The sequence below is a fragment of the Mugil cephalus genome, chromosome 19 (assembly GCF_022458985.1).
Source record: "Mugil cephalus isolate CIBA_MC_2020 chromosome 19, CIBA_Mcephalus_1.1, whole genome shotgun sequence".
Lineage (NCBI taxonomy): Eukaryota > Metazoa > Chordata > Actinopteri > Mugiliformes > Mugilidae > Mugil > Mugil cephalus.
In genome coordinates this window covers 2,280,813-2,301,702 of record NC_061788.1, presented here as the reverse complement: position 1 = coordinate 2,301,702, position 20,890 = coordinate 2,280,813, and the positions used below count along the sequence as shown (strand labels likewise).

The window sequence follows — 20,890 nt, the reverse complement described above, 5'->3', positions numbered from 1 at the left end:
CATTGTTATAGTTGAAATAAATTAAACTGGACTTTTTAAAAAAAAAAAAAAAAAAACTAAATTAATTTGCAAATGTCTTAAAACATTCATTCCACTTTTAAACCATTACAAAAAATCTCAAATAATTCAGATATAGTAAAAAAAAATTGTTAGAATTATTTTCTAAAAACATCAAATTAAAGTGAAGCAATTATTATTTATTATTTTACTTCTTAGATGAAACTTCCCTAATTAAGTACTTAGATGAGACTTTTTTTTATATTATTTTAAAAATAAAATCAAATATTATTATTTTTAATGTATGCAGTTCACCGTTATTTCCTGTAGGTGGCGGAGAAGCGCCCGCGGTGAATTACTGCTGATTCACCCTGTGCCAACGAAGAAGAGGACATGTTATAAACAGCTGTGGACACACAGTCAGGGGAAGCTAACAGTTTAGCATCTGTCTAAATATAAATGTCATTTATTTCTGAGTTTAATGGCGGCGAAGACGAAAAAAACAACAACAGAATGACTAATATACGTGTCGTGTAACTGCCATTTGCTTCGGTGCTAGCTGCATTTAGTCAGCCGAAGCGGGTTAGCTGGGCTTAGCTTAGGTTAGCTTAGCTTAGCTTAGCTGTCGCCGGGTTGTTTTTATTCTCTCGAAAAGTGTCTTTTTGTCTTAAAACACATGAGTGTGTCGCTGGTCGTTATCCGTCTGGAATTAGCCGACCAGTCTCCTTCTCCGCAAGGTTTCCAGTATTCTGCAGGTGAGCTAAAGCTAGCAGCTAACCTAGCATTACAATAGAACAGAATGGACTTTATTGCCATTTGCACAGGTACATTTGCTTGTACAAGGTTTCCCGAGTCGGCCTTTTTTAAAAAAATAAATAATAAAAATAGAAATAGAAAAGGTAAACGTTTTAAAAAGCAAAACTATTATTCTACAATATATAAACTCTTTCTGAATAAATATTAATAAATACATAAGTGCACATTTGGTGATTGCACTAGAATTATTGCACTTGTGGCGATTGTCTATACATTGTAAGTGGCTCAGATTGTAACGCTTAAGTATATAAAAATTATGCCATAGTATTCATGGTGGGAGTTGTCTTGGGGATATTAATAATGTGGATATTATTATTGTTTTGCCCCTTTGCTGCTGTCTTGTATTGGTTTAATAGTGTGTGTGATGATGTCGAGGTCCAGTTTGTCCACCTGAGGAACACCTGTCCCCGTTTGTCTCGTCCAATAGAAGGCATGTCTGACGAGGAGCTGCAGGAGAAATCTCTGGGTTTGGCCAAACACACTCTGAGCGGGAAGAGCGACCTGGAGAGATCGGCCGTCCTGCACCAGCACATCGGCAGCAGAGCCATGGGCGACATGGTCATAGAGACGTTTGAGCCGAGCCCAGGTCAGCACCAGTCTGCAAGACTGTAAAAAAAAATATTACGCAATGTAAACCTTCTCACCACGTTTACGCTTTTAAAAGACTTTAAACTGTTGGATGTCCTCCCAGATAAAGGCGGCGGTGACGAGCCGAGCGCTGAACTTCAGGGAGCAAAGAGCGAAGCGGACGGTCGGGATGAAGCCGAGAGTTCGGCTCCAGATTCTCCGTCCAAGCAGCTTCCCGACCAGATCTCCTTCTTCAGCGGGAACCCGTCGGTGGAGATCATCCACGGCATCATGCACCTCTACAAGACCAAGTGAGTCACATCTGAACGCAACAACAATTTTCTTTGATTACTCAAGAACAAAACCACTTAGAGAGATTCTGACTTTTGTGATAGAAACTTCAGCTTTTAAAAGAGACCAAGACCATGAATGAGCTCCAACATGTTCATGAACAGTGTTCACTTTACTTTGGGTTTGTCCTAAATAGGCTGGAATGATACGAGGTTAACACACAGTCACACAAACCCTACAACACTCACGTTGTGTAGATTTAAAGCACTTCTCATCAGAATAAATTGAATTACAACAGTGTCCTCCATTAATGTCGTCCTGACAGTAAAATGACGTCTCTGACTGAGGACGTGAGACGCAGTGCGATGGTCTGTATCCTGACCGTCCCGGCCACCATGACCAGCCACGACCTCATGAAGCTCCTGGCTCCGTTCAACGACGTCATGGAGCACATGAAGATCATCCGGGACTCGACCCCCAACCAGTACATGGTCCTCATTAAATTCTCCTCACAGGTCAGTTCTTAAATCTCAAGCACGTTTGATTGGTCTTTGGTTTAATGTTTGTAATAGTTTGTCGTGATCCAGTGTTTCCCTCTGTGTGTGTGTGTCTGTGTGTTTAGGCAGACGCAGACAGTTTCTACACAGCGTGTAACGGACGCCAGTTCAACTCCATAGAGGACGCAGTGTGTCAGCTGGTCTACGTGGAAAGAGCCGAAGTTATAAAGTCTGGAGAGGTGAATGTTTCTCTGTTAGTATTTTATTCTGGAGAAAAAACGTAGCCATGTCCTCATACACCTGTACACGTGTGCAGCCACGTAAGAGGTTAAACCACTAGAGGGCAGCAGAGACGAGGTTTTCTCCTCTAATTTATTAGTCTTAACTCATTTATTAGTTTTAAAAAAGGCATCTGGACTTGTAGAGTTTAGAGGAAACGTTTCATCCGAGTTTCTCCTTCAGCTCTAAGGGACCGGAGGGAAGTGTGAGGTTTAAACAGGGAACTTTGTGGGTAAAAACCCGTCAGAAAGAAACACTTGTGCAATTAATTTCCCTGAAAAGCTGGATACTCGCCTCTCGTTGACCGTGGGGACTGTTTGTCCCCGTCCTCTTTCGCTATGAATGGCGCCTTTTAATGAGCCATTGTCCAGTGTCAATGTGTGAATTCAAGACTTTATTAATCATTAGGAAGGAAATTGCGGTGGACTGAAGCTTTGTGGCGACAGGAGTTAAGACTGTATTTTAAATTGATGGCAAATTATATCTCAGGCCACTTCCTCTGTTTTAATCTAACTCTAACTTAATTAGCTCCGTTTTCCATTGCGATTTTTTGTGCGTGTTTCTATTGAAACATGTTTTATGAATGAGCTGCAACTCTCGTAAAATCTTGTCTTTACGTGATATCTCATAATTCTCTTAAATTCCCATCACTTTGGGGAAGATGGACTTTAAATGAACTGGGAAAAGGTAAAATGACCTGCAGCCATAGATGCTTCCTTTAGTCGTCTTTCAAAGCGTCTGACTTATCGTGTGTCTGGAATTAAAAAATAAAAAATCCAGCTCATCATTACAACTTTCATAATTAATCCTAACAGTTAAAGTAAAAATCTACCAGCTCTACTCTTTCTTTACACTTTATTTTACGTATTTGTAAAGATAAATATGTTTGTGTTAAAGGTCCCAAAGGTCCATCTCTTTGTAGCCGACACTCGGACGCCCCGGGCTCTGGTTGCCTAGGTAACCCTCTTATATCGTATATTTCCCAAGTTAAATGTTGCTCACGTTCAGGTGAAGTTAGCTCGTCTTCTACCGCTCGAAAAAGAAAAACACCATGAACGACGCTGACGCTGCAGGTCACTGTCATCATGGTGGATCTGGTGGAAGGAACCAAAATGGCCGACGATGTGTTTCCTTGACGTTAACGTTTTTGAGGATGTGTGTTTGAAATGAGTGGAATCTTTCCCCTAAAAACCAGCAAACCTTTGACCCTCGGCGGTTTCCTGAGTCTAAATTGCGTCCGCCGCCTCCTTTTTCCTGCTCAGGGAGCCAGTCTGCCCGTGATGGAGTTGACCGAGTTGCCGAAATGCACCGTGTGCCTGGAGAGGATGGACGAGTCCGTTAACGGCATCCTCACCACGCTCTGCAACCACAGCTTCCACAGCCAGTGTCTGCAGCGCTGGGAAGACGCCTCGTGAGTTAACGCACATGCACATGCACCCACTGGCCACTTCATTAGGTTCATCAGTGAAAACAACCAGTGAAAACAACACGATATAACAGTATAACACGTCTAAATCTAAACCGGTTTGTTCAAATCATTTTAGAACCCACTGATTTTAAAAACAAAAACCTTTTAGTGGTTAATTTAATCCTGTTTAACTTCATCATCTAGAGAAATACATCAGCAGCAGCGCGGGTAGATCCCATCAGTGTTTTGGATGTTTAGACTAGTTTTTTTATCTCTGGCATCTCCAAAACAAACATGCAACACAGTTCAGCCGCACACATCCGCGCACAACAACTCAACAACAAGTCTTTCTTAAAGGGACGGAGCTTTTTCTCTCAAGATTTCTCTCCCAGTTTTTCTTAATTAACCCTCAGGCATCAGTTTAATTTACCACCTGCTTGTGACCTGAGACGACAAAAACGTCAATGTCCAAAAACTGCTATAAAAACTTAACAGTTTAATGTTTTTTTCTGAATAAATCTCTTAAACCATTTCAGCACTTTACAGAACTGCCAAAAAATCAGTCATTTAGAGGAATTTTAACCCTTTAAATGCAATTTTTTTATGACAAAAACCTTAAAAATGTGCTGTTTTCCATAAAGCTGATATTGGGTGGCTGGGGCATATTTTTTTAATTAATTAATTTATTTTTTCAGATCAGTCTTAGATGTCACCAAGATTATCTAAAATATTGCCTTGATAACATTATTAGTTTTTCTGTAGCTTCACATTTAAAATGTACTACCCTCTTGTAACCTTGGTTGGCAAAAATGTCCCATTGACTTCCATTATAAGTACGTTTTTTTTTATTGCCTGAGGGTTGAAATAAAAAAGTACAGAAGCCCTAAGCAGCCATGCATTCACACATAATATTTCCTGTCCTCCTGTTTTCTCGATGTCTCCAGAAGCTTAAATGTTATTTGGGAAACATCCAGTCGACCTGTTACATTAGGCTGTAATTAGTTTTATTACTACATTATTATTTACATTAGTGTTACGGGACTTTTCTCTCGAGAAAACAGAGAAATTAACTTCATTGGAGGAAATGATATGTATGCATATGAATGCATCAACAATTAATGACCGGGCTAAATAACAGGGCGTATATATACATATATTTATTATATGTAACTAGATCATTTTGATTTAAATGTAAAAGTGGCTCACAGGCCAAAAAAGACCTGGAGTCAGCTGATCCTCAGTCTGCTGGTTATTTCTCCAGGCTTCATGTCATGTGTTGTTGTTGTTGTTTTTTTTTTGTCTTTTAATCTCACAAAGGGCCTCTGCCTCTGTCATGACTGACTCCTGAATGTGCTGTGTTTTCAGGTGTCCTGTGTGCAGATACTGTCAAACCCCAGAACCGGTGGAAGAGAACAAATGCTTCGAGTGTGGCGTTCAGGAGGTAACGAACGTCGTCCTTCGTCTCTGTGCCTCTCTTCATCTTAACGTGGTCTTTTTTATAAATGTTAAAACATCGTAAGTAACCCACGTTTCCTGTGCAGAACCTGTGGATCTGTTTGATCTGCGGCCACATCGGTTGTGGTCGCTACGTTAGCCGTCATGCCTACAAGCACTTTGAGGAGACGCAGCATACGTACGCTATGCAGCTCACCAACCACCGAGTCTGGGACTACGCAGGAGGTAACGCACCTGTGTTTGTGTAGAGATGCAGGTTATTAGTGTGATTATGTTCACGCTGCATTAACCGGTATCGTCCTGTAGAGGCCTGTAAATAATCTGCTGCTGACACTTGGGTTGCAAAACTACTGAAGTTTTCAGATCAGATGCTAAACGGATGTAATTTTGCCACTGAAGTGACTTTATCTGTGTATTTAGGTTTTCTGTGACTTTACCAAGTTGTAAGCTCTTTGCATTAATTTCCTATCAATTAAGTGTTGTTGTTTAGCTCATTCTGTGATTAGTACTGAAGTTAACATTTTTTCTTTGGCTTTAGCAATGTAGTTAGTTGTTTATATCACTTTAGCACAGTGCTAAGCAGTGAAGCTGACGTTTTTTTCTTTTAGTTTAGCTGTGTAATTAGCTCTTACTATTACTTTAGCACTGTGTTTGTTTTTCTGTGACTTTTTCCATGTTTGTAGCAGCGTAGTTGACATTTTCCACATTTTTGTTCTGTGACTGTAGCAAGTTGTTAGCTCTGTGTTAATTTAAGGATTATTTTTGGTGTTAGCTTATCCTATGACATAGTTAGCCTCTTTGACTTTAGCTTTAGCAATGTAGTTAGTTGTTTCTATCACCTTAGCACAGTAGTCAGCACAGTTTTCTGTGACATTAGCAGTGAAGCTAGCATTATTTTCTTTTACTTTAGCTGTGTAATTAGCTCTTCCTATTTAGCACTGTTTGTTTGTGATTTTTGAGTTTTTAGCAGCTTTTCTGTGACATTAGCAGATAACATAACTAGCCTTTTATATGTGTACGATGTAGTTAGCTCTTTTATTACTTAAGCAGTTGGTGACTTTCCTGTGATGTCAGCATTGTGTAGCGACGTTAGCATTAGCGCTCCTTATTAATTTAGCATTGTCCTTAGCTTATTCCATGACTAGTCGTGTAATTAACCTTTTTCTTTCATGTGAGCTCTTTGTATTTAGCAGTGAATGTATTTATATCAGCTCTTCCCATTAAAATAATGTTTGCTTTTCGTATTAATTTATCCTGTTATTTTAGCTTTTAGCAGATAATATCCTTAACCTTTTCTATGACAGTTATGTAGTAGTTAGCACTTTATTTGACTTAAACTGTGAATTTAGCTGTTTTTGTTTTACTTTTTCACAGATATTAGCTTTTCTAAGAATTTAGCAGTGTTGTTAGCAGCTCTCTTTATAACTTCCCAGACCTCCAGGTGATGCGTTAGTTTGCTTAACTTTAGCGTTAGATATGAACCCAAGACAACCAATGTATTTTCATCTTTGATGAGCTTTGCCAATTTAAATAATATCCTGTCTTCTATGTTGTAGATAACTATGTGCATCGTCTCGTGGCCAGTAAAACTGATGGTAAGATGGTTCAGTACGAATGTGAAGGAGACACCTGCCACGCAGAGAAAATCGACGCCCTTCAACTGGAGGTGAGCAGCTCGTTAACGTCGCTTCGTTTCTTAAATCGACCTGAAAACGTTGTAACGAGCTCCTGGTGTCTCTGCAGTACTCGTACCTGCTGACCAGTCAGCTGGAGTCTCAGAGGGTTTACTGGGAGAACAAGATCGTTCATCTGGAGAAGGAAACAGCCGAGGAGGTAGCCACGAACATCTGCATCACATTCATGTAAATGTTCTCGTTTAACTCCCCTCTCTCTGTTTGCACCTTTTCAGATAAACAACATGAAGTCCAAGTTCAAGGAGATGATGGAGCGATGCGATAACCTGGAGCAACGTTTAGGAGAGATAACCAAAGAGAAGCAGGGCGTCGAGAAAAAGTAGGTCCTGCGTTTACCCAGAACACCAACTACCTGCAATAAATGAGTCCTCTGCTTTTTTTAGGACGACCGGTGTCTTTTTAAAATGTCGTTCAAAAAGAAACCAGAGAAACATCTGGATTATTAAACACATGGGGAAAAAAAAAAAACAGGAGAGTGATAATAAAGACGTGTAAACACTTGAGCACGGGCTTGTTGACCCAAATACTTCTCAGTGTTTTTCCATGTAAGTTAACAAGTGAAAACAGGATCCCCCTCTCTTCTTCTGTTTCCTTCCTCTTCTCCTCCACCTCTTCCCATTCAATTTCCTCCTTTTATTTCTCGTTATCTTCTTCCTCTTCTTCCTCTGTTTCACTATCCTCCTCCACCTATGATTCTTCATCTTCTTCCTCACCTACCTTTTTTTTCAACTTCACCTTCTTCTTTTTACCGTCCTCATTCACTTCACCTGTTACTGTCATAGTCATAATGTAATGGCTGATATTGTGTATATACATGTATCTTGTGTGTGCTCTGATAACAGACCACAGAAATGTTTTCCCGGCAGACGTGTTGACGAGTCTCAACAGAAAACCTTTAATCACTGCTTTTATTTCTGCCCCGAGCCCGCCTTGTTTTACCGCGTTTCTTCTTTTTATTTTTCCTCTTCCTCCTTTTTTCATCCCTTAACTCGGCGAGTTATATATCAAAACGTGCGGTTTGATCGGGATCGGTGTGCTATTACTTTTCTTTACAAAATACGAATTTTTCACGACGTAAGCCCCCATTGAAAATGAATGGGACGGGCAAAAAAAACAAACAAAAAAAAACAAACAAGACAGTTTTAGGTCTACTGCTCAGGCATACTTTCACCTAGAGACTTCATTTAAACTTTAAAATGTAGACACAAGCTTTGTGTATTGGTGTATGAATTCTCGTTTTGATAAGTCATGTAGTTTTTGATCAGTCACTGTTCAATGACCATGATCTTTTTCGTAAACATTAATTCTAGAGTGCGTGATGTCACTACTCCCAGTGAGAGAGCGTGTGGGAAATTGCCTGAAACTTTTCTCTTTCCACGCCCATCCTGGACACAAATTACAAACTAGACACATGATTTTTTTTCCACAGTTGTAGACAAACTTGTTGTGTTTCTCACAATGTGCTCAACAAAGCAGTGAGACATACAGAATTTAAACTGTGACCCTCTGATCGCGGTCACGTCCCAGTATCTTCTCCATTGACTCTAATGCAAAGATTTTACCAGGGAAGCAGAAGGGACCCCTGTTTTTAACTCGCACATGTATCTAAAATATTTGGTCTAGAAGGACAAAAGATATATAAGAGGGACAAAATCAACCTCTTCTCTGTGTCCCGGCTCCGCGCGGTTCTGTCGTCATTGACGACCACCTTGAGTTGCCACGGCAACCCCTGACCCTCAGGCTTGAGCCACAGCTGAGACCAAGTCATTAATCAGGGACTCCTCCTGATGTCTCTGCGGTTAATACAGCTGATACCTGAGCTGATGCCTCTTCTTCTTCTTCTTCTTGTTTTTATTTGTGTGTCCAGATGCACTCAGCTGAGCGGTCGAGTGGTGAAGCTGAGCCAGGAGCTGAAGGAGGAGCAGGAGATGAATCACTGCCTCCGAGCTAATCAGGCTCAGCTACAGGCCCAGTTAGCAGAGGAGGAGCGCAAAGGAAAAGAAACCGGTAAAAAAAACTTTTTCTAGGTCCTCTAGGTGAGGTGGACCCTGAAGCATGCTGGGATATACGCTTTAATCATGATGGATGTTTAAAAGCTGCAGAACAAGAGTTTTAAAAATAATATAATAACCTTAAATAGCTCCAACCGTTAAACTGTTTCTTGTTCAAATATTTTCTGACAACTGTTTGTTTATTCCACGTTAGGGGAAATTTCCTTGTCACAGTAGAGCAGAAAACAGTAACGAATTTGAATATTATGATAAAAATATACAATAAAATAACAACAAAAATAGAAATGGAAAGACATTATGTATGTGCAGTGTGGTGGTAATTAAAATTGCTGAAATTGGTAAATAATTGCAATTGTAAAAACTATAGATGTCCAATAGTTTTTACAGATATGCTGATATTACGCAACTCTTCATTATCAACACTGACATGTGCAGACTTTTTACATCAAAACTATATTTCCTGTTGTGTAATGAACACACTACTGGGTGCATTCATAAATGCAACATGACTTTCCAAATGTAAACATTTTCTGTGCAAAATAAGACGCCAGCTTCAACTTGAGTTATGGAAAATTGCCATTTTATTTACTAAAGTGCGTTATTTTACTGACTGGGAAACTGAACGGCTGTAACTGTTGTAGCGTAATTGGGTTCGTAGGCTTCAGCATTTCCGAGCCTCCGTGAACGCAGCACGCACATTAACCAGCACGTGCTAGCTGTGACTAACAAGCTAGCTTGTCCGCACATGTGGGTTGGAATGAGTTGTGTCCTGCACATAGTAAATTTGCATTTTGCAGTGACGGGTCACAAACTCTTTGGTTGACGGGATGTTTTTACATGTATATATTTTTTTTTTTATTTTCCCCCCACAAATTTAAATTTCTTTCAATGCACATTATGCTGCAAAGGAAGAGGGAATTACATTTCAAACACGCTGCAATATTAGCAGAAGAGAAGCTAAATAAGTTAAATATGTAGAACTAGGCCGAGTTTAATATAGAACACACACAGTAATACTATACGATATACTGACTTTACTACAATGAACTGGCAAATGAGCGCATGTTGCAGTGATAAATACACCGTGATGAAATGAAGCAGAAGTCGTGGGTTGAAATTGAAGCGAAAGAACGGAAGTTGTTTATTTTTAGTGACCTACACTGAGACTTCCCGAGAGCATTTCTAGACGCCTTTCATTTTGACTCATCGTCAAGTTACGCAACACTGATTCATGTTCTTAATCTACAAAAGTTTCCTCACTTTCAGATTAAACATTCAGCGAAATGCTCACGTCAGCTGTGGTTTAACCGGGTCATGACAATTAGAAAGTTTAGCACCATAGTTGGCACCGTTTCTGTGACTTTAGCGGCGTTGTTAGCTCTCCTTACATCAGTGACTGTAGCTTTTCATACAACTTTAGCATTTTAGTTAGCTCTAGCTCTCTTATTTTAACAGTATAGTTAGCTCTTTGTAGTAACTTAGCTGTGTCGTTAGCTCACCCTATTAATTTAACATTATTCTTAGCTTATTCTATGATTAATAGTGTAATTACCCTTTTTCTTTCACGTGAGGTCTTTGTATGTAGTAGTGAATGTAGCTTTTTATGAAGCTTTAGTATTGCAGTTAGCTCTTTGTAGTAATTTAGCTGTGTAGTTAGCTCTTTGTATTAAGTTAACTGTGCAGTTAGCTCTTTGTATTAATTTAGCTGTGTAGTTAGCTCTTTGTATTAAGTTAGCTGCGTAGTTAGCTCTTTGTATTAAGTTAGCCGCATAGTTAGCTCTTTGTATTAAGTTAGCCGCATAGTTAGCTCTTTGTATTAAGTTAGCTGTGCAGTTAGCTCTTTGTATTAATTTAGCTGTGTAGTTAGCTCTTTGTATTAAGTTAGCCGCATAGTTAGCTCTTTGTATTAAGTTAACTGTGCAGTTAGCTCTTTGTATTAATTTAGCTGTGTAGTTAGCTCTTTGTATTAAGTTAGCTGTGTAGTTAGCTTTTCCCATTAATTTAGCTGTGCAGTTAGCTCTTTGTATTAAGTTAGCTGTGCAGTTAGCTCTTTGTATTAAATTAGCTGTGTAGTTAGCTTTCCCATTAATTTAGCTGTGCAGTTAGCTCTTTGTATTAAGTTAGCTGCGTAGTTAGCTCTTTGTATTAAGTTAGCTGTGTAGTTAGCTCTTTGTATTTATTTAGCTGTGTAGTTAGCTCTTTGTATTAAGTTAGCCGCATAGTTAGCTCTTTGTATTAAGTTAACTGTGCAGTTAGCTCTTTGTATTAATTTAGCTGTGTAGTTAGCTCTTTGTATTAAGTTAGCTGTGTAGTTAGCTTTTCCCATTAATTTAGATGTGCAGTTAGCTCTTTGTATTAAGTTAGCTGCGTAGTTAGCTCTTTGTATTAAATTAGCTGTGTAGTTAGCTTTCCCATTAATTTAGCTGTGCAGTTAGCTCTTTGTATTAAGTTAGCTGCATAGTTAGCTCTTTGTATTAAGTTAGCTGTGTAGTTAGCTCTTTGTATTTATTTAGCTGTGTAGTTAGCTCTTCCCATTAATTTAGCTGCGTAGTTAGCTCTTCCCATTAATTTAGCTAACTACACAGCTGTTTTTCAGTGACTTTAGCAGATAATGCCATTAGCTTTTTCTACGTCAATGATGGATATAACTTTTTTTTTATTACTTTAGCTTTGCCGTTGGCAACTTTTCTAGCAGAATTTAGCACATAAAATTGTTAGCTGTTTGTATTTAGCTGTGTAAGTAGCCTTTTTTTGACAATTATCTCTTAGCAGTTAACACTTTCTTTGACTTGAGCTGTTCATTTAGCTGGTTTTCTTTGACTTTAGCATTGTAGTTATCTGTTTCTAAGAAGTTAGCTGTGTAGTTAGCAGCTCTATATATTATTTCCTCCAGGTGATGTATTAGTTTGCGTAACTTTGAAAAGTGTTGAGCGTCGTATGCAGAGAATCCAGAGAAACAGGAATGAGTGAAATGTCTGACAGCAAGAATATGGAAATGATCACAACTTCCTCTTTACTCAGTAAAAGTTTGCAAATCCTAAACAAATTGCTTGACCTGTGTCACATCCTGTAGGTCGACAGGAAGTAATAAGTCAAAAACAAGAAAACACTGCTCACGTCTGCAGTGATATTTATTTTTACAAACCCTCTTTTTATAGCGAAGCACCTTTCAGACCTTTGTTTGTGGAAGGTTTTTCGTTTCTACTTTGCCTGAGGGCAGCGTAAATACCAGGCTTAGATGTCTGAGTGGAAAATGTTACGTCTGCCTGTATTTTTCCTTCGGCTTTTTACTCCGAGGATGAGGACTGTTTAAACAAATAGTCGAGCGACACGTGTGTTTACGCTGAAGAAACGGCCTTTACCAACGTATATTCTGCCGGAATATGTGTCTCAGAACTTATAATTCGTCTTTTCCGAGCATCCACAGTCAGCGTTTAGTCACGGGATGTTATGTTTACTGTCGTGCGTTTGTCTTTTGAAAGCTCGTCTCCTGACTCAGACTAAATGAACATTTGTGTAAATAAATCCGTCGTGTTTCTGCTGCTTTGTGAAGTTGAGATTATAACAAAGGCCCTCAGCTAGCACGCTAACGTGCTAACGGTGACTCGTCCGGGCGGAGGAATAAATCCGTTCTCTCATGTTTGGTCCACGTGGAGTAGAGACATCATACCACCACCTCCTCCTCCTCTTTCTCCTCCTGTTCCCTCTTCCTTCCTTTCTTTAATTCCTCCTTAATTTCTTCTACTTCTTCTCCTTTACAACCTCCTCTTCCATATTTTTCTTCTTGAACTCCTCCTCCTTTTCTTCTTCGTCTGTTCTGTTTCCGGTAGATTTGTGTTGACGTTAATAATAAATAGATTTCAGTGAGATTATCATGTCTCTGTCATGGCGCCTCCAGGTTTCATCACTTTCTTCACCAGCTGCTTTTCTTCTTCTTCTTCTTCTTCTTTTTTTTTTAGTGTTGCATCTCGTTTCCTTTTGAGAACATCAACGTCTCTAGTTTCCTCATCTGGGTGTTAGTGATTAGCACAGGAAGTGAAGCTCAGCTCCTTCTACAGCCACCACACACATGCATGGTCTATGTGTGTATGTGTATATATGTGTGTGTATATGTGTATATATATATATATATATACGTGTGTGTAAAATAAGTATTGAACACATCAGTTTTTCATAGTGAACATATTTCTGAAGGTGCTATTGACGTGAAATTTTCACCAGGTGTTGGTGAAACCAAAACAAATAAGTTCAGAAATAATAATGTGTAATAATGTAAAATAACAGAGGGGGGAAAGTATTAAACACACACAGAAATGGAGATGGAAAAAAGGCATGAAAAGCCAAGACACCAGCTGAAATCTATCATTGATCAGAAAACCATCCTGCCTCTTGTCAGTGCAAATGAATATCAGCTGGTTCAGTCCAAGCTGACGCTCTATAAAAAGGTGTCACACAAGGAACATCTCATGATAAAAGCAAAGATCTCTCAGACCTTCGCAGCCTTATAGTTCCCAAACGTTCTGATGGTGTTGAACGGAGGATTATTAAACTAATGAATGTTCCACTGAGCTGTTTGGGCCGTAATCAGGAAGTGAAAAGAACATCATTCAACCATAAACCGGCCACGACCAGATGCTCCTCGCAAGATTTCTGACAGAGGAGTGAAATAAATTACCAGAAGAGTTGGACCACGAGTGCAGAGCTTCACAAAGACCTGGAATTAGCAGCTACAATGGTTTTCAAAGAAAACAATAAGCAATGCACTCAGAGGCCACGGCCTGAATGCAGGCGAAACACGCAAGACTCTTCATTTCTGAAGGAAAAACATGTTGAAGCTCGTTTAAAGTTTACTGCACAACATTTGGAGAAGCTGTAAAATACTGGGAGAACATAGTCTGGTCAGATGAGAGTAAAACTGAACTCTTTGGATGCAATAACACACCATGTCTGGAGGACAAAAACAGTGAAGTTTGGAGGTGGAACATCATGGTGAGGGGCTGTTTTTCTGCATATGCTACTGGCAAACTTCATATAACTGAATGTACCAAGACATTCTGGAGAAAAGTCTGCTGCCATCGACCAGAATGATGAAGATGAAATGAGGATTTGATAGAAGAGGCTTCAAGAACCTAAAAGATCTAAAGACTGTTTGTGAGGAAGAACCTGAGCAACGTATGTGACTAGTTTCTCCAAACAGGAGGCGTCTGGAAGCTTCATCACCAACAAAGGCTTTTCTTCTTTCTGTGCATAGATTAGTGGGGCTGTTACCAACAGGTGAAACTTTCATGTCAATATCACCTTTAGAAACATGTTAACTATGAAGAATTGTGACGTGTTCAATATGTATTTCACCTGCTGTTTATATGTCAGTTTTAGTTTAGTTTTAGTTTAGTTTATATGTGAGTTTAGTCTCCTCCGTACTCTACTCTTCCTCCTTCTTTCCCTCCTCCCCCTTTTCATCTTCTTCCTTTCTCTTTTTCATCTTCTCCTCCTCTTTCTCCTCTTCCTCTGTTTGACTCCTTTCACTACGTCCACTTATAATATTTTATTAATTATTTCCTCTCTGGCTCTATATCATGTTTGTTTATCTGGATGTAAACACAGCTGTGAGGACACTGAGCTTAAGAAGTTTGTTTTAAAGCCGTACATCCATCAGTGCATGAGTCATTTCATGCTTTTCTCTCTCTCACTATGATTTAATTGGCTGATAAATACGTTGTTGTGTGTCTAATGAACATCGAGGCTTTATTTAGATACTTAATAAATGCCTTAAGACTGAATTTGCACGACTAGTCCGGTGAGATTAGTTATAAAACACGAGAGTAGCAGCATCAGGACTGAAAGATGATTTAAAAAGTATCTGTAAATGGAAACAGACGCTGTTTATGTGCAACTTACAATTAAAAAAAATAAATAAATATACCGAATTTATCTTTAACTTATTTGAATGAGCTACGTCACATAGCTATAATATTCTAATAATTATTTAAAGACATAACTGCATATATGTAACATATATATATTCAGAATAATGAGAACAAACGATTAATTCCATAATTTATTTTACATGATGACAATTATTTACTCAAATGCCATAAAAATAATTTTTATTTTTTTAACTGTCTGGAAAAAGTCTGGAATTTTTAAATTTCAAATGTGTAGTAAAAGTCGACATAAAATAACAAATATATAGAAATTAGTAACAAGGAGAAACATATATATTAGTCATAGAAATATAACATAGAACACACGTACAGTCGTATAATTAATAACAGACCAGGAGGTGGAGCAGAAGAAGGTGTTGACCTGGTTCCCAGACTGATCCAGTATCTGTGAGATGATCCCTCCCGTCCCCTCAAAGACCCATAGGACCCCTCGTCTCTGCCTTCACTAAATTCAGATGTTTGACTTCCTGTCTTCCAGGTGAGCGTAAGGACGAGGCCATCGCCGAGCTCCAGGAGCAGCTGAGAGACGTGATGTTTTACCTGGAGACGCAGCAGCAGATCGAACATCTGCCTCCGGAGGCGCGAAGTGAAATCCAGGAGGGTCAGATCAACATCCCGGCCGCGGCGTCCGACGCCGACGCCGCCGCCGGCCGAGGCAGGAGGGGGCGGGGCCGGAAGAGGAAGTAGGCGGAGCTAGGAACTGTTTCACAGCCGAACCTCGTCTTTTTTTTTTTTTTTTAAACGTAAACGCGTCTTCGCCAAACGTGGTGGTTCCCTCAGAACGCACTCCCAGACCAGACGACGGGATCCTCAGAGGAAGAGTTCGGCCTTTAGAGGCGTCGGTGTAAATATATTCTGCTGTTTCCAAATCTTAAAGAGAATCTATTTTGGTCATAAACGCTTTTATTTATTTGATCGAGACAAATTGTTCATTTGTGCCCAGTTTCTTCTTATCGGAGCCTGTTTGACTTTGTTTTCTTTTTGGGTAAAGAGAAACTTGAATATGTTGACGGCTTTTTCGTGTCCTTTTTTTTTTTTTAGTCGGATGCAGAAATGATTTTTTTTTTTTTGATGATGAAGAGAGACGCACTGATCTGATGTTTACGTATCTTTTCTCTGCAGTGGAGTTAATGAGTCCAGGGGCAGAAGTCAGGGCAGGAGGAGCAGGAGCAGTATTTCCTGTAGCGCTCCTCTTTAAGGAGGAGGTGAAGCCAGGTAAACCTTTTAGAAACAGACTAAACAACCTGAACCATCATTTCAGACACATTTTAATATGACCACTTTGCAGCACAGCAACACTTTAAATCTCCGATATTTTAAGCGTTTTTCCTAAACGCTGGAGTCAAACTACGCTGCACTTTCTCAGAAATACTCTCAGAACCAGAGTAACTCACGTTCTGTGTTTCATCATGAGGCGTTTCAAGCGATGCAGAGAAAAATGAAACGTCCTCCAACCAGATCAGATCCTCCCGATGCCTTAATCCTCGTTTTCTGATCGTCCTTTAACGTCATTCATGACAGCGCATTTCTTTGTAAACAAACTACACGGAGCTCGGATGAATCCTGTTTCCAGTTTTTGGAAAAAGAAAAAAAATCACAATGAGAAAAAATAATAAACAATCACTTATTCCATTTGTTTGAAAACCTACAAGTCACTTCTTCTGGAATATGATACGAGTATTTGATAAACTGAACAAAAATTAAAAGGTTGATATCGTTCTCGTGTTTGTACGTTAATATGAAGCCGTAGTCACTTAGCTTAGCTTAGCTTAGCTTAGCATTAAGCCCAGAAATGGAGACAGCTAACCTGTTTCAGATCAGATCCTCCAGATTCCTAATCCTTATTTTCTGTTCGTCCTTTCATTGTAATAATAACAAATAAATAATCACCTACTCCACTTATTCCATCCAAGTCAGTTCTTCTGGAATATGATACAAGTAGTTGATTAACTGAACAGAAATATGAACAAAAAATGAAATATCTTGTGAACTTTTACTCGGGTTAATCAACACAATAATCAGTCTAATGAGTGATTTTCCTGCTGTTACTGGACTAAATCCTGATCAGGCAGAAATTTATTCCACGTGGGTTTAATTATGAGGCGTGTTTCAACTAAAAACAAAAATCTGAATCCATCCAATTAGAGTCGTTCTCAGTGAATAATCGCTGGTAACTGTTCGTCCTTTGAAGTTATTTCGCTGTAAATGTGTTTTTACAAGACGAGACGTAGAAGAAACATCATCAAAAATTCACTTCCCGACGCTCGGTTGATTGACTGATTGACTCAGCAGATCTTTGTTTGGCAGGAATTATGTTCCTAATCTGTGCACTGAAGTGTTTTGTGGTGAAACGTGTCTGTGCTCAGACTTGTGGATGTGACACGTTCCCGGAGGCTCAACAAAAGCTGTGATTACACCCAAGTCCCGGCTTTGGGGTTGAATCGTTAATCACGTTTTCATCTTCACAGTTTTCTTTAAATCAAACAAACTATTTTAATTCCAGGTCGTGAGTCAATGAAACACAAAGAGGAAAAAAAAAAAAACGCCCATGAGGCTGATTATGGTTCATCTTCCTCATCTTCTTCCGACCCTCAGGTGAAGCCTCCATCCTCGTCCGTCCCGTCCCGTCCTGTATACACAGACCACAGAGGCCATATTTTGAAAACATCCTTCAACTTAAATCTGACCCTGAGCCGGAACGAGCGTAAAGATACGACGAGTGGATGGGCCACGTTTAATGTCTCGGAGACGCTTAAAGGAACTCGTTTCATTTGCTGTCGATTCTTATGTTAAATTCTGCATATTTAAGAAATGAAAGCGGTGCTAGCGGTTTATGCTAAGCTAACACGTAGCTTCATAGTCCCAGCAAGGTGATAAATAAATAAATTAATAAAATAATAAGATGTCAGTTAGCTTAGCTTAGCATTAAGCCCAGAAATGGAGACGGCTAACCTGTTTCTGCCTAAAGGAATCAAGCTAATTACACTGTTAAAAGGTGAATCTTCGCTAAGCTAAGCTAAGCTAACACATAGCTTCATAGTCCCAGCAAGGTGATAAATAAATTAATTAATAAACTAATAAGATGTCAGTTAGCTTAGCTTAGCATTAGCCTGTTTCTGCCTAAAGGAATCAAGCTAATTACACTGTTAAAAGGTGAATCTTCGCTAAGCTAAGCTAACACATAGCTTCATAGTCCCAGCAAGGTGATAAATAAATTAATTAATAAACTAATAAGATGTCAGTTAGCTTAGCTTAGCATTAGCCTGTTTCTGCCTAAAGGAATCAAGCTAATTACACTGTTAAAAGGTGAATCTTCGCTAAGCTAAGCTAAGCTAACACATAGCTTCATAGTCCCAGCAAGGTGATAAATAAATTAATTAATAAACTAATAAGATGTCAGTTAGCTTAGCTTAGCATTAGCCTGTTTCTGCCTAAAGGAAACAAGCTAATTACACTGTTAAAAGATGAATCTTCGCTAAGCTAAACTAAGCTAAGCTAACACGTAGCTTCATAGTCCCAGCAAGGTGATAAATAAATAAATTAATAAACTAATAAGATGTCAGTTAGCTTAGCTTAGCATTAGCCTGTTTCTGCCTAAAGAAAACAAGCTAATTATACTGTTAAAAGATGAATCTTCGCTAAGCTAAACTAAGCTAAGCTAACACGTAGCTTCATAGTCCCAGCAAGGTGATAAATAAATAAATTAATAAACTAATAAGATGTCAGTTAGCTTAGCTTAGCATTAGCCTGTTTCTGCCTAAAGGAATCAAGCTAATTACACTGTTAAAAGGTGAATCTTCGCTAAGCTAAGCTAACACGTAGCTTCATAGACCCAGCAAGGTAATAAATAAATAAATGAATAAAATAATAACATTTTTTTTTAGCCTCGTCATCGGATTAGCTGCTTTAAGTAAACAGGAAGTGGTTCATCGTGCAGCCGCTGACCTTTAGAAACATCTCGACCGGCCTCAAGGCTCCGGTTTTGGTTTTAGTTTTCAAACTGAGGGGGAGGAGGAAGGTTATTCCGCTACAGCCACACCTTCTGCATCTGAAGACGTCGCCTTCTGATTTAAAGCTGCCGACGCAGAACACGCGCTTCTCGCTTTCTTGACACCTAATTGCTAAAAATAAACCTTTTATCTGCAGCATCGCATCAAGGTGCAGCTTTTCGCTGCCGTAACGTATCGACATCTGAGAGGAAGAGGCCGAGCGCCACGCTTCCTACCTCAACCTTAACAGTTTACTCGTTGGACGTAAACTGTGTACAGAGTCGGGGTGTAGCTTCTCACAGAGATACACTAAAGCAGGATTCCAAAAATATATATAAATCTTTAAGAGTGACGCCACCTGCACGTTTTCAGTCCAAAATTAGTCACAGGCGTCTACAAACAGGTTTTTTTTATGAATGCCGCTTACTCCCACATGTTAGTTACTGGCAGGGTGGATATAACGTATCAGTCTAGTCCTGCATGAACACTAAGAACAAGATTTATTCTGACATGTGCAGGCGTAGGCAAATGAGATGCTATGCAAACACTGGACACACCTCTCGCTTTTCTATTTATATCCAAACGCGACCTTGTGCATTCTAGGCCTGGAACTGAGTGTCCACTCGGAGCTGTTGAATAATCTTTTGTTTTTTTTGGTTTTTTAAATCATCTGAGCAGAAAATGGCTTCATTATTTTCTGGCTGAGACGCTTCAGTCACAGACTCTTTGTTGCTGCTTCTCTAAAACGAAACCATGAATGAATGATAATATTTGAATACTTTGATTAATATTCAGTTAACGAAACATGCGCTACCTTTTGATACGCCCGATGCTTATGCAACACTCACTTATTAGCCCATTAGAAGGTGAATTGTAGTGTTTGCTAACCCCTCTGAGCTAAGCTAAGCTATCAGACTCTAGGTTTTCTCTGAATAACGTTAGCTAGATGTTTGTTTCTGGTCTTTTTTTGTCAGGATTAAGAGAAGAAAGTCAATACCGTTCTCGTGTTTGTACGTTAAATATGAAGTCGTAGTCAGTTAGCTTCTCTCAGCTTAGCTTAGCTTAGCATTAAGCCCAGACATGGAGACGGCTAACCTGTTTTTGCCTAAAGGAAACAAGCTCGCTAATTACACTGTTGAAAGGTGAATCTTCTCTTTTATGGTTATTTTTTACAAAGTAAACTATCCATAACGTGTTAGCTAACTGCTTCAGTTACTAGTCTTTGTGCTATGCTAAGCTAGCTGGATCTCAGTTGCCGCTTTGCATGGACGCATTTTCTCAACATATACTTAGACTTTTCCCAAACTTCTGTTTTTGTACAAATCATCCAATCAACACGTAACATGTTCGTTATGTTCTCTGCTATTAGTTTTTATGCTAAGCTAAGCTACACAAGCGCTTGTGTTTGGTTAAACTAGCCAGCTCATATCTGTAGCTTTGTATTTATATAAAGTTACATTTTTTTACCCCTAAATTTTGTTTTTGCCCAAAATAAACAATCATCAGATAACATGTCAGCTAGCTGTTTTCCTCTATTCCTATTTTTTTGTGCTTAGCTAAGCTAGCTGGCTCTCATGCTAAGCTAAGCTAGCCAGCTTTTGTGTGTTGCTTTATATTTTGTCAACATGAACTCAAAATTTTTCCCAAAAATCCATTTTTTGTACAAATTAATGAATCAACAGATAAGATGTCAGCTAACTATTTCCTTCTGTCACTGTTCTTCTGTGCTAAGCTAAACTAGCGAGCTTTCAAGCTAAGCTAAACTAGCCAGCTTTTGTGTGTGTTGCTTTGTATTTCCTCAAATTCAGTTTTCGTACAAATTAACCAATCGTCAGATAACATGTCATTTTTATTTAGTTTTTGTGCTAAGCTAACATAGCCCGGCCGTTGATTGTAGGTTTATATAACTCTTCAGAAAACTCTTGTCACAAGTAATTTCC

At 39.1% G+C, this 20,890-nt stretch overlaps 1 protein-coding gene across 3 annotated transcripts; it reads left to right on the top strand.

Annotated features, from left to right (window-relative positions):
- Window positions 1-374: 374 nt before the first annotated feature.
- LOC124996550 (BRCA1 associated protein) lies at window positions 375-20,467 on the top strand. 3 transcript variants are annotated; one of them, XR_007110862.1, is made up of 15 exons: window positions 375-752; window positions 1,241-1,399; window positions 1,505-1,691; window positions 1,997-2,186; window positions 2,294-2,407; window positions 3,710-3,858; window positions 5,221-5,296; window positions 5,397-5,535; window positions 6,867-6,976; window positions 7,054-7,143; window positions 7,220-7,323; window positions 8,872-9,011; window positions 15,440-15,805; window positions 16,084-16,176; window positions 17,557-20,467. XR_007110862.1 is itself a non-coding variant. In XM_047569692.1 (13 exons), the coding sequence occupies exons 1-13, from the start codon at window positions 674-676 to the stop codon at window positions 15,646-15,648; spliced, it is 1,746 nt and encodes a 581-aa protein (XP_047425648.1). In that variant the 5' UTR covers window positions 375-673; the 3' UTR covers window positions 15,649-15,964. The 3 variants fall into 3 exon arrangements, 1 of the variants encoding a protein (XP_047425648.1); XR_007110861.1 differs by lacking the exon at window positions 17,557-20,467 and having other exon boundaries at window positions 16,084-16,859; XM_047569692.1 differs by lacking the exons at window positions 16,084-16,176; window positions 17,557-20,467 and having other exon boundaries at window positions 15,440-15,964.
- The last annotated feature ends 423 nt before the right edge of the window (window positions 20,468-20,890 follow it).

Coding starts and splice junctions, on each gene's coding strand:
- LOC124996550 (XM_047569692.1), top strand. CDS start 674: ATGAGTGTGTCGCTGGTCGTTATCCGTCTGGAATTAGCCGACCAGTCT. Junction 3,859..5,220: donor CAGCGCTGGGAAGACGCCTC/GTGAGTTAACGC, acceptor CTGTGTTTTCAG/GTGTCCTGTGTGCAGATACT. Junction 7,324..8,871: donor AAGCAGGGCGTCGAGAAAAA/GTAGGTCCTGCG, acceptor TTGTGTGTCCAG/ATGCACTCAGCTGAGCGGTC.